General features: G+C 40.8%; 1 protein-coding gene across 3 annotated transcripts in view; it reads left to right on the top strand.

The window, feature by feature from the left end:
* maco1b (macoilin 1b) overlaps nt 1–12758 on the top strand; it is a 96573-nt gene that overhangs the window by 78644 nt on the left and 5171 nt on the right. For all 3 annotated transcript variants that reach the window (XM_078237939.1, XM_078237937.1, XM_078237938.1), the window contains 4 exons: nt 9022–9180; nt 10023–10205; nt 11183–11303; nt 12364–12538. In XM_078237939.1, coding sequence (XP_078094065.1) covers nt 9022–9180; nt 10023–10205; nt 11183–11303; nt 12364–12538 — 638 coding nt within the window. The remainder of the gene's footprint in view (nt 1–9021; nt 9181–10022; nt 10206–11182; nt 11304–12363; nt 12539–12758) is intronic.

The raw sequence follows: 12758 nt of genomic DNA on the forward strand, positions 1-12758 counted from the left end.
TCCTGTTGAAAGGGAAATCTACCATCATTACCTGGTCCAGCCTACATGTGACTCCAGATCCACAGCAATGTGGTTGACTCTTAGATGGCCCCTCAAGGGCAATTAGGATTGAACAATCAATGCTGGCCTCCAGCCAGCGACATCCACATCCCATGAAAGAATAAACAAAAACATTGACTGCTTTATTGTGTTTTCGAAAGAAAAATATGAGAAACTTCACACAGCAAGTGGTTCTGGTCTGGAATGCACTTGATGGAAGTGTGGTGAAGGCAGGTTTAATTAAGGCATTCCTGAGGGCATTAGATTGTTTCTGTTCAAATAATCATGTGTAAGGATATGGGGAAAAGGCAGGAGAATGGCACTTAATCATCATGTTCTTTCAAAGAACTGGTACAGACACAATGGACTGAATGGCCTCTGTCCACACCATAACGATTCTTTGAATCATTTGGCATGCAAATCAGTATTAGACATACACCGCCTATATATTGGTTATATAGAGATGCATTCATGTGGAATGTCCACTTAACACTAATTTGGAGGGATATCTCCTGAGATTCAACTCATTTTGTTAAAATCCGAGTTACACGATTTTGAATGAAGTGGAATGAATCATCTTGCAAGAATCAATAAAGTCTGAATCTACATTGTGCTCTGGTCAGGTCACACCTTGAGTACTGAGACACGCAAAGCATCAATGTTGAGTAAGGACAGTACATTGATCTATTGTACCAAGAACTCACTCTTCACCCTTAAAAGGAGGCAACTCACTTGTAATTGCTTGAGTACATAATCTAAACTGCACAGTGCAGCATAATCAGAGGGTGCTGTCTTGTGGATGAGAAATTGAACAAGCAGAAGCAAGTTTTGGTTTAAGTAAATGTAAAGGATTTCACAGCATTCAGGTAAGTTCACCCATCTTTTGACTTTCCTCAACCATCATCACAAAAACACTAACTCTATTTTGCTATTTGAAACCTTTGCTGTGTACAGATTGACTACTGTGTCTGTCTGCAAAACAGTGACTACTCTTCAAAACAATTGTCTGTGAAGCACTTTGGGATATCCTGAGTACATTGTTACAATCCCAGTTGGTGTTATAACCTGGACGGGAAGATCCCAGAATGGAATCTTGGCTCAAAAGACCGTAACTTTTACCTTTTGTTTATACAACATGGCGGAACAGAGTCACAGGACTGCTAATTACAAGAAAAAAATTATTAAACATGAAAGGTTGGAATACACGACAATATTTTACCCTTACTCCACCCCTGGCTTAACAAATTCACACAGATTTTAAGGTTAGCATGGATTACATAATATAACTAAAGCTACAGTGGTTTCAGTAATGCACAGTCCCTTTAAGCGCACAGATTGGTTGTGGTCAAATACAATCTCCACTCAGAATCCAAGTGAATATCCGTGGATCTCTCCTCAAGATCCCCCAAGATGATTGTCATGTGACAGTTTCCTCCACTCCAAAAAAAAGCACGCTTCCAAGATCGTCTTTCACAACAATGCTTTCCATTAGTGGTTTGCAGTCCGACATCCAGTCCAGGTTTCCAAATGACTCTTTTAAACCTTTTGTTTCACTTTTAACAAAGCTTTCAGCATTTTCAACTCCCCTTCAGAATTTCTTTGTCTTGACTGTTGTACAAACTGTTCACAATTGCTTCAACTATCCATTCCCAGACTCCATTAAAAATGGCATCAAACATTTGATTTGCCTCTGAAGTCTGCTTTCCCACTTTAGCTCTGGTTACTGCAACTGTCTCTTTTTCTCAACACTTTGTCTGCTTTCCCTTGAATTCTCCTCTGAACAGCATCTTGTTCTCTGTTCTTTTAACTTCAGTCTAAAGACATTCTTTCAGACCTGATTCCATAGTTATCTGGACCGCATATGGTTCTTTGGGAAGTCTGTCACTCTACAACTCCCCTGTCCCGTCCAGCTTCTCCTGGCAGAGCTGAGAAATTTTCACTCTTTGGTGTCTGTCTTCAACTTCAAACTAATTCAGCAAAAAACTAAAACTCGCAAGGTCCCGAGTTACTAATGAACAACTGCCACTTCTGCCAGCCTCTATTTACCTTTCATGCCATCACCCCCTCTAAACGCAGTTGGAACAGAACCAGCCCCACGCATACAAACACCATTGCCCGACATGAATCTAACTAAGTTTTACTCTTCCTTACACAGAAACATTCAATCAAACCCACTTCGTTCTCCCCGTGTCTGCATGGGTTCCCTTCCACAGTCCAAAAGATGTGCTGGTTAGGTGCATTGGCCGTGCTAAATTCTCGCTCAGTATCCCTGAACAGGCGCCAGAGTGTGGCGACTAGGGAATTTTCACAGTAACTTCATTGCAGTGTTAATATAAGCCTACTTGTGACACTAATAAATAAACTTAATTTCTAATATTTACCGATACAAATATAAATCCCTTTAAAATCACCTTTGTTTTCCTAACAACATGGTGTGCTCTATAAATGCAAGTTTTTCTTTGTACAAACATGCGAATTAGAAGCAGAAGTAGGGGACTTAGCCCATCGAGTCTGCACCGCCATTCAATACAATCATGGATGATCTGATTTTAATCTTGACTTCACATTTCTGCCTACCCCTGCTAGCTTCCCGCCCGCTTGCTTATACGGAATCTATCTACCTCTGCTTTAAAAATATTCAAGAACTCTGTCTCAATCACCTTTTGAGGAAGATAATTCCAAAGTCTCAACCCTTGGAAAGAAAAAGAAAATCTTCTTTTTCATCCTTATTTTGAAATAGTGACCCCTAGTTCTAGATTCTCCCATTCTAAGCAGTAGAAAAGGTTTTGTTTCAAGTTCATCTGTGACTCCAGGAACATGGGGCATTAATACAAACTGCTAAGTTCAGGACTGATGCCAGGAAGCACTTCATACAGAGGGGTAGAAGGGGCAAAATCTCAAGTCGCTGAGAAAGCAATTGGGTGTTGGGATGATAGACGTCTGTGGAAGGAGAGTAATTCTTGTACTGATGTTTGTGATGTGTAAAATGTTTCTATTTGTTCAAATGGTTAAGAGTTTATGCAGGTACACTTAACTGATTCTTTAAATGACTTATGCTTAGCTGGTACCTTGTCTACAATTGCTTAGTTACGTATATTTACGAAAAGATGAGTACTGTCTTCAGCGAGGTTAGATAACGGGGTTTGTCTAAAAGCACAAGTTATTAGAATGTTGCTTGTATCTAAGTTACAATTACCCACGATACATTCTCATATTTTGTATCATGGTAGAAAATGAAAATAATTTGGTACCTTGGGACTCGGTGTCTATAGGATGCTGCAGGGGATTGATAGGGTAGACGTAGAGAGGATGCATGCAAAATGTTGCGGATGTTGTAATCTGAAACAAAAACAGAAAAATGCTGCAAAATCTCAGGTTCGACAGCATCTGTGGATAGAGAATAGAGCTAACACTTCGAGTTTAGATGACTCTTCGTCAGAGCTCTCGGACGAAACTCTGATGAAGGTCATCTAGACTCTAAATGTTGGCTCTATTTTCTCCACAGATGCTGTCAGGCCTGAATTTCCCAGCATTTTTCTGTTTTTGTTGTTGTAGAGAGGATGTTTCTTCATGGGGACAATCTAGAATGAGAGGTCATAGTTTTAGGATAGGAGGTAGCAGATTTAAAACAGGTGAGGAGAAATTACTTCTCAAAGGTTTGTGATTCTGTGGAATTCACTACCTCAGTGCGCTGGATGCCAGGACATTGAGTAAATTTAAGGAGGCGATGGACAGATTTTAAATTAGTAATGGGTTGAAGGGTTATGGAGAATGGGCAGGAAAGTGGAATTGAGGCCGAGACGAGATCAACTATGGTTGTATTGAATGATGGAGCAGGCTCGAGGGGCTGAATTGCCTGCTCCTGGTTTTTATACTGTCACTCAAATGCTCTACCAAAGGAAGCCGGCACCAATGTCCTAAAAACTCTGGTGAATTAGTGAACAAAGGAGATATTCAAATGCATGAGGCAGCCTAGAGAGTCACGAGGCTGGTCTCCAATGCCAAAGCTTGAAATTATGGGCGTTGGCTACTGGACAATGTTGGACATCGTAGCCTAGAACACATGTATCCAAGATGTCATCTTATAGAGATTTACAAACTTTCAAGATCTTTCTGATGGATTTAGCAATTTGGGCCGATTTGCCTTCCCCATCCTTAACTATCTTGTTAATCAGTTTTGTAGCCGTTGAACGATACTTAGTGGGCTGCTTACTCCAACCAAGATCCTCGTCAGTGAGGCAGTCCAGGATATGTTGCCCATACTTCAGTGTTTGTATGATAATCAGTAGTTGCAAATCTCCCTGCATCGCTAAGTAGTTGTCCACAGTAAATAAAAATATGACCTTTTGTTTATGCAAGACAAAATATATCAAGTAGATTTCTGAGGTGTATTGAGTCTATTAATAACAATAGCTTACGTTTGCCTAGAGTAATCTGCGCATATGTACGGATAAACTTTGAAACCAAAGAAAATGATGAAATGAACGATTGTCCAAAGCGTTGGCTTTTAAAATGGCTCTTGTAGGGAGAAACTGGAGTGGCATTGCAGCTTGAGAGCGAATTCCAGAATGTGGGACTTTAAAACTGAAGGCACTGCTGCCAGTAGAAGGGTGGAGTGTGTGTGGAAACATGCAAATGGCCAGTCAGAGGAGGAGTGCTGGTATTGTTGGGTGGAGTGGTGGGGGTGCTGGGTGGTGATCAGTGCTAACACGGGAGAGGGTTATCGAAATGGGAAGGGGTGCCCTGGAAGAATTTAAACAAGGGTTAAACCTTTAAATTTGTGGTGATGGGAGAACTGGGAACCAGGTAAACAAAGCGCAGTTTAGAATACGTCACAATTTTTGGAAGCCATGGTGTTTATGGATTAGGTGGTGGTTCAGGGGTTCTTTGGAACAATCGAGTCTGTAGTCAAAAAGATTGAGTTGAGGGTGTTGGCAGCAATTGGGCTGATATGGAGGCAATGTTTGATCACACCTCCTAATTTTGTACTGCATGCAATCAATTTTCTTCTTGTGCTCAAACTCCTTTGAACTGCATTTTTATGCTAAAATGTTACGATCCCAGGAGAGACTGATAACTTTTGTTAAATCTGAAATCTGTTATTTACTAAAATAATTGCAAAATTCCATGGCTTAAAACAAGAGTTTTTACTATACAAGAGTTAAAGCAAACCCTAAATACTATCTTAGTATTTTATCTTAGTACTATATCTCCCCCATACTCTCAAATCCAGAATCAATGAGAGTTAAACATGAATTCACAGGCACATTTGCAGCTGATTATGAATTATCAATTGTGCATTAAATGACATACAATTAAGACAGATTTTATGAGTTGGCCAGCAGTCCACTCCGTGCATTTCATCAATCTCAGCCACAAACAACCTCCTGAACACACTCTTCCTCACAAAGAATGTCAGCTCCCCTCCTAGGAGCTTGTCTGATTCCTGGCCAATAGCAGCGCACAACCATCCCAAGTTCCATGGGCACTAGCGCACACTTCACCAAAAGTGGCACACGTCTGCAGAATCTCCTCCAATTCAGGTTGGATGTTGTAGATCCATCCATGTTATCTTCACATAACAGAAATAACTGTAGCAACTTATTCCCAGCTTCTGGATCTAGCCTCCTCATCTTCACCTTGCCTGTACTGTGCCCCTGGATTCAATTATTTCTTCTGTGCTTGGATTGACCTGTGTCCTTATATTTGCTTTCAACCAAGTTCAGTCTCCCTTGAAGTTTTGGTTTCTAATTGCAGTTTCAGTTTTTTGTTGCCTTGGAAACAAGAGGTCTAGTTTCCCTTGTTTCTCTTTTGGGTTTCCCTTTTCAGTTGGGGTCTGTCTTGAATAGAAATGCAAGCTTTAAAACCACAGACTTCCATCACAAAAGGCACACATTAAATGCATTTTGTTGTAGTAATAGCCATCATTCATTCCTCTTGATTTATAAATGTCATTTGCCAACCTCAGTGGCTTTTTTCAATCCATGCACCCTCTTTTTAAGTTTTAAAGTATTTGCACACTAAGATTGCCTTGCTTTGCAGTAAAATATCGGCTACTTAAAGAATATTTCAAGTCTTCATTTTCATTCCTAAAATGAATTACCTCACCGTTCCTATATTAAATAGGATTTGCTGCTACTTCATCCTAGCCTTTTCATATCTTGCTGTAGTCCATGGCAATTTCGCCTGGCAGGTTGCTGCTACTTCCATATGCAATCTTTACTTCTAAATCCGAAGTATTTTTACTATATTTGTCTTATTCTCTGTCTTGCTTCCATCATGCAGCATTGCTCAGATGAGGGAGGATGTACCGATTTAGAACACATGAACCTTTTTTTTCTTAAGAATGCAAGCTTACAAAATAAATCTAGAGTGCAAATAAGGAAGGACCTTAATCCAGCTAGCTCATCCTTGCTTAGATCACTTGCTGCTTCCCACCCAATCTCTTCATTATTACATTGAACTGGTTTCAATCTGTGTCGCAGTTCAGATAGAAATCATCCCCTGATTATCTTGTATGTCTCTAGGCGCTTCCCTCATTTACCTTTGAAGTCTAAGGATTGACTATTTCCAAGTTTTTCAGAATTTACAAGCATAGAGATCCGTTTTATTGTCTCAAGCTGGGAGAATGACTTGCTTTTGGATCAGTTCTCTTTGTTTTGAAGTGGGATGCACCTGGCACATTGATAGCATAGCAGTTTGTGTACCAAGGTTTTGCATATGAGAGTGTGTACTCGTGTCTGTAGTTTCCTATATGGGAAGCTCTTGATTGTAATGTCATCGGTGTATTATAACAACAAATGGAAGCCAAATACCTCAATAAAGGGGACTTATTTTACCACTTTCAGATAACCAATATGTATAAGATAAGATCATAGAATCCCTACAGTGCAGAAGAAGGCCATTCAGCCCTTCGGGTCTGCAGCGACTCTCCAACAGGCACCCCCCCCCCCCCATCCTCTCTGTAACCCCATGCATTTACCATGCTAATCCCCCAAACCTACACACCTTGGGAGACTAAGGAACAACTTGGCATAGCCAATCCAGCTAACCCACACATCTTTGGACTGTGGGAGGAAATTGGAACACCCGATGAAAAATGAAAGGAAGTTGTGATTTGTGTAAAGGATGCTGAGAATTGTCATGTGTTGAAATGTTGTGTAAAATCCAACAGCAATGTGAATAACGTTGCAGCTTCAATTCTTGACTTGCTGTATCATTGATTCTCTCCGCTTCAACATTTCTGCAATGTCAAGAATGGCAACTGAACTTCAGGAATTAATTGATCAGTGCCAGCTGATTACTCAAAACTGAGTGTTATTTTATGGAAAGGAAAAATTGCTGTAATCTGTCAGAAGACTGTCCATCAGCTGAATTTTCTGTCTTGTATGACCATCCAGTGTTGGAGAAGACAAATCTCTCAAACTTGCACGTGAAACCGTATTTGGTAGAAAATTGTGAAACATGAAGTGCGATCATCAGCTTGGCAACAATTTGCTTAGCAACACAATGCTAAAGCTTAACTTGTGCTGAAGGTAATTTGCATTTGGCCTGAATAATGTGAAAGAGAAATTCCTTTAAACACAATTACAGGTTTTGCTAGTGATTAAGCAGAAGAGGTGTTTCCTGATCATTGAGGGTTGTTATCACAACAAGCTCCTACATCTCTATTGCGTTCTAACAAGCAGTGTGTAATTATTCTATAACAAAAAGCTGCCGAAGATCTCTACAGAAGAAGTCGCTGCTTCTCATGCATCCATTTGTCGTGTACGGACTTTTCCAAGGAATGCCTGTACAATTATCTTTTCACGCTCCTATTGGCAAAAGTGCTTTATTTGTATTTGGGTGGTTTGATCAATAAATGGAAAGGGTCACTCCAGCTCTTTCTCATCTGGTGGGGAGCATAATTGTTGGCTATTTGTGTGCTCATCAGATGGTGCATGGTCTGTTTTGTTGCTAATTATGGATAAAATCTGGAATTAAAAGTCTAATGATGACCGCGAAACCATTGTCGATTGTCGTAAAAACCCACCTGGCTCCCTCATGTCTGTTGTCCTTACCTGGTCTGACTTGCATTTGACTCTCTACAAAGCCACAGCAATATGGTTGACTCTCAAATGGCCCACGAGAAGGGCAATTAAGGATGGGCAATAAATGCTGGCCAGCCAGTGACGCCCACATCCCATGGGTGAATTTAAAAAAAGCTGAAAGCACATAATCCAGAATAGTTAATAATGGTTGGTACCTGGCAAGTGGGAAAACATTTCACTTTTAAAATTAGGATAAACTTCTTGAAGTGCTCATACTTAAGTTTTAGTATACCTTTTTGGAACATTAAACATCTAACAAGAACAATTTGTATTTATAATACCGTTTATGCAATGAAATGTTAAGATATTTTGTGATGTGGCTTCTGCTGACAAATCATTATTGCAGATTTGTTATGTGAGTTGCTTGATTTTTCGTTTTGTGAGCATATGCGCACTTAAAATTCTGCCTGTAAAAGAGTTTTTGTTGTAAAGTGTCTCCAAGATTTCTGATTGTTCCATGCTAATTATGTGATCAAGACCGCCAGTTAGATTTCAAAGACTAATACCAACCAAGCCAAACTCCCATCATTTTTCCTTCTATTTTGAGAGTTGGTGCCAGAAACCTGTGTAAATGGGTGCTATAAAATGACTTGAACTCACCCAAGGGCCCATTTTATATTTACGCCTTGACTAGTGGAGCATTCTATGTCTGTGCAGCTAGAATAATCTGCTGCGGGGCAGAAGCGGAGACCTGAAGTGTCCACACTCGCTCTGTGTGGGGACTATAAGCCAACTGTTTTCACAAAGGCTGTTCCTGCTACTTAAACTCAAAAGAGCAGAAACAGCCCTCCACGTGGAAGCCTAAATCTACCCCCCCCCCCCCCCCCCCACACCCAACTTGATTAGGAGCAGCAGTGCAGAGGTCTTGTACTGATGCTTTTTCTTTCTTCAGGCTGGAGCAGGACATCAAGAAGCTGAAGGCAGACTTGCAGTCAAGCAGGCAGTGTGAACAAGAACTGCGCAGTCAGATCAACTCACTGACCAGTACCGAACGAAGTATCCGTTCAGAAGTAGGACAGCTCCGACAGGAGAATGAACTGCTACAGAACAAGTAAGACACTTGTGATAGTTTGTGATTTACATCATATATTAGAAATATTCAAATTAATTAGCATGCCGTAACCTAGTTAAAATTTTGGAAATTGTGATGCAGAAGACGCCAAAGATCATAGAATCCTGACAGTGCAGAAGGAGGCCATTCGGCCCATTGAGCCTGTACCAACAACAATCCCACGCAAGCCCTATCGTCGTAACCCCACATAACCCCTGCTAATCCCCCTGACACTAAGGGACAATTTACTATGGCCAATCCACCTAACCTGCACATCTTTGGAGTGTGGGAGGAAACCGGAGCACCCGGAGGAAACCCACGTAGACACGGAGAGAATGTGCAAACTCCATGCTGACAGTCACCCAAGGCCAGAATTGAACCCAGGTCCCTGGTGCTGTGAGGCAACAGTGCTAACCACTGTGCCACTGCCACCATGCCGCCCCAATGATATTTATCAGAAAGTTAAAGAATTAGATTCAGTCAGCTTAATCTTTGGCAGATTTCTTTTTCAGTTTCCAACATGTCCATTTTGCATGTGACAACTTCTAGACACGCCAGTAATGGTGACCTATTTTCATAAATTGTGACACTCTTTTGAACATATTTATGAAACAAGACTATATGTAGATGTTGGAATAATAAACCGTGTTGAATAATTGAAAATCAAAGTTTGACGATGCAGCTCTAAGTGGTTAGGTGACAAATCTTTGATTCTCTTTTTCAGTGCAAACCTAAGCAGAATTTGATTGGAACCTTGTTGACTTTTTAAATTGGATCCTGTTACGCTTTGGTTCTGGGTTTCTCTCTAGTTTGAACTCAATCGAGTTTTTATTTTTATCCAGATTACACACTGCTGTGCAAGCCAAACAGAAGGACAAGCAAACTATAAGCCAGTTAGAGAAGAAACTCAAAGCAGAACAAGAAGCAAAGACCTATCTTGAAAAACAGTTGATGGACGAGAAGAAGAGAAAGAAGCTGGAGGAGGCAACTGCAGCTCGAGCTGTGGCACTTGCTGCAGCCACAAGGTAATAACACCAAAGATTGCACGAGGCATATCAATTACTGTAAAATAAATATGCAGAATCTTTAGACTGGATTACATTATTAATATGCAAACTGTTGCTTGCATGAATGTTTTACAACAATGTGATTGCTCATTTTTATGCCACTTAACATTATGCAGTACTTCTATATTAATTTTGCACTTTAATTATTTTGAGTAGAAGCACGTTAAGTTTTTTAATGACTGAATATTTTGGTGATCCTATCCCATTTTTCAAATGTCATACAGCAGGGTTGAAAGGAGACAGAAAATGAGCCATTCTCACACTCCTGTATGTTGAGATTCTTGTCAGTGGTTCACCACTCTGTTGACTTCATGCCATGGGGAGATGATAAGCAGAAGTCAAGCATTTATCTTGTGGAGAGCAAGAATTAAATAAAACTATGCTTGCATACTTGGTGGCTGATTCACAGTGCAGGAATGCCTTAATCTCCGTGCCGATCCTACTAGGCAAGAGTGAACAATGTTGAGTCCAACACCTCATTTGGATACCATACGGATGACTGGTGTCCAAAATTGTCATACCCATTCATTAGGATAGTTAATTGCCTTTGGATGTGACAAAGATAACGAAGTAGAGTGAAACCTTTGACTTGCTGGATCTGAGTATCTCTACTGTCTACTCAAAAGAATAGAAAAAATTAACCCTCCTCTAATACCAACAGCTCTCTCTAACATTTTTGAAAGTATTAATTTTTCCCCTTTCCAATTTTCTCTTGCACCATCTGACCTGATGACACAGGAATCAAATCATTTTTTTCCGCTAACACTTTAATTGAAAAAGATTGTATTGATGCTGTGAGTTCCAAGCTCCAGTGATCAAGTTCTGGGGTTTCACATTTCGCAGATATGTGAAGTATTAACTCCTATTACAAAATAAGAAAAGTTTATATTCATGAATGCAGAAAATGAAGGATTTGGCACCATTTTATTTTTAAGAGGGGAATGTACAGAAACTCTTAGAAGTCGTATTCGAGACCTGGAGACCGAGTGTAAGAAGTTAACAATGGACATGAAACTCAAGGAAGACCAGATTCGTGAACTAGAGATGAAAGTACAGGTATGTCTCCTGTCTAGGTAACATTCTGGGACAAAGTCAGATAGAAATAACCACGTGATATAATTGCAAATCTCTATATTGTAATTACCCACCCACTTCAAAGTATTAAGAGTGGCTGTAATACATCGGTTAACAGGTCAGTGTAGAATTTTTCTTTTCGTTTTTCTCTCAACCCTCTTCCCAAGAACAATTATCAATTTTTTTTAAAAAATGCTGGAAAGGTTCAACGGATAACGCAGCATTTGTTGAGAGAGAAACAGAGGCGGCCTGTGTTGAAAGGCCATCCACCTGAAATCGTTCCGTTTCTCTTAATGCTGCCTGACCAGGTTTTCCAGCATCTGTAATGTTTTCCTTTTAACCCCCATGAAACTGATACTTCCATTATCATATTAGTCTAAAGTTCAGTGTTAAAATGCCACATGGTCAAAATACTAGAATACTGCTAATATATATGTACAAGTTGGTTTCCCCCGGATGCTCCGGTTTCCTCCCACAGTCCAAAGATGTGCAGGTTAGGTGGATTGGCCATGTTAGATTGACCCTTGATGTCCCAAGATGTGAAGGGATTACTGGGGTAAATGAGTGGGGGATAGGCTGGAGGTGAGGATGTGGGTAAGATGCTCTGTTGGAGAGTTGGTGCAGACTTGATGGCCGAATGGCGGCCTCCTGCATTGTAGGGATTCTATATATAACCACTAGGTTAGGTAGATTGGCCATGCTAAATTGCCTCTTAGTATCCCAAGGTATGCAGGTTAGGGGTTCAGTGGGGTAAATACATGGGGTTACGGGGATAGGGTCTGGGTGGGATGCTCCATCAGAGTCAGTGCAGACTCATTGGGCTGAATGGTCTCCTTCTGCACGGTAGGGTTTCTATGTATATTCCAGTATATAAACTGTCTGCTTCAGGTAAGGAAGGAAGTGAATTATGGTCAAAAAGTCCCATTTAACCAAAATATACACCCAAGTGAAAGGAAAAAACTTTGTCTAGTCAGCATGTTGGGTTTAAAGTATGATTTATATTTTGTCCTGAGCAGTTGTGCATTTTACTTTTCATGTGAAGGAATTGCGTAAATATAAAGAAAATGAAAAAGACACAGAGGTATTGATGTCGGCACTTTCAGCCATGCAAGATAAAACACAGCACTTAGAAAATAGCCTGAGTGCCGAGACCCGAATCAAGCTGGATCTCTTCTCTGCACTAGGGGACGCCAAACGGCAGCTGGAAATTGCACAAGGTAAGGGACTAGTTATAAAACTGGATGGTTCAAAACTAAATATTGTCAACTGAAATTTCCATGCATCTTCCATCCTGGACTCAGCACTCCAGCAGTTTGCCTGCTAACTTAATGAGTTGAAGGTGGGAAGGCTCAGAGAAATTGCATTTCCCCCGCAGGGGGCACCCCTCCCCCGCGGGGCCCCCCTCCCCCACGGGGCCCCCCTCCCCCACGGGGCCCC

This window comes from Mustelus asterias, chromosome 21 (genome assembly GCF_964213995.1).
Source record: "Mustelus asterias chromosome 21, sMusAst1.hap1.1, whole genome shotgun sequence".
Taxonomy (NCBI): domain Eukaryota; kingdom Metazoa; phylum Chordata; class Chondrichthyes; order Carcharhiniformes; family Triakidae; genus Mustelus; species Mustelus asterias.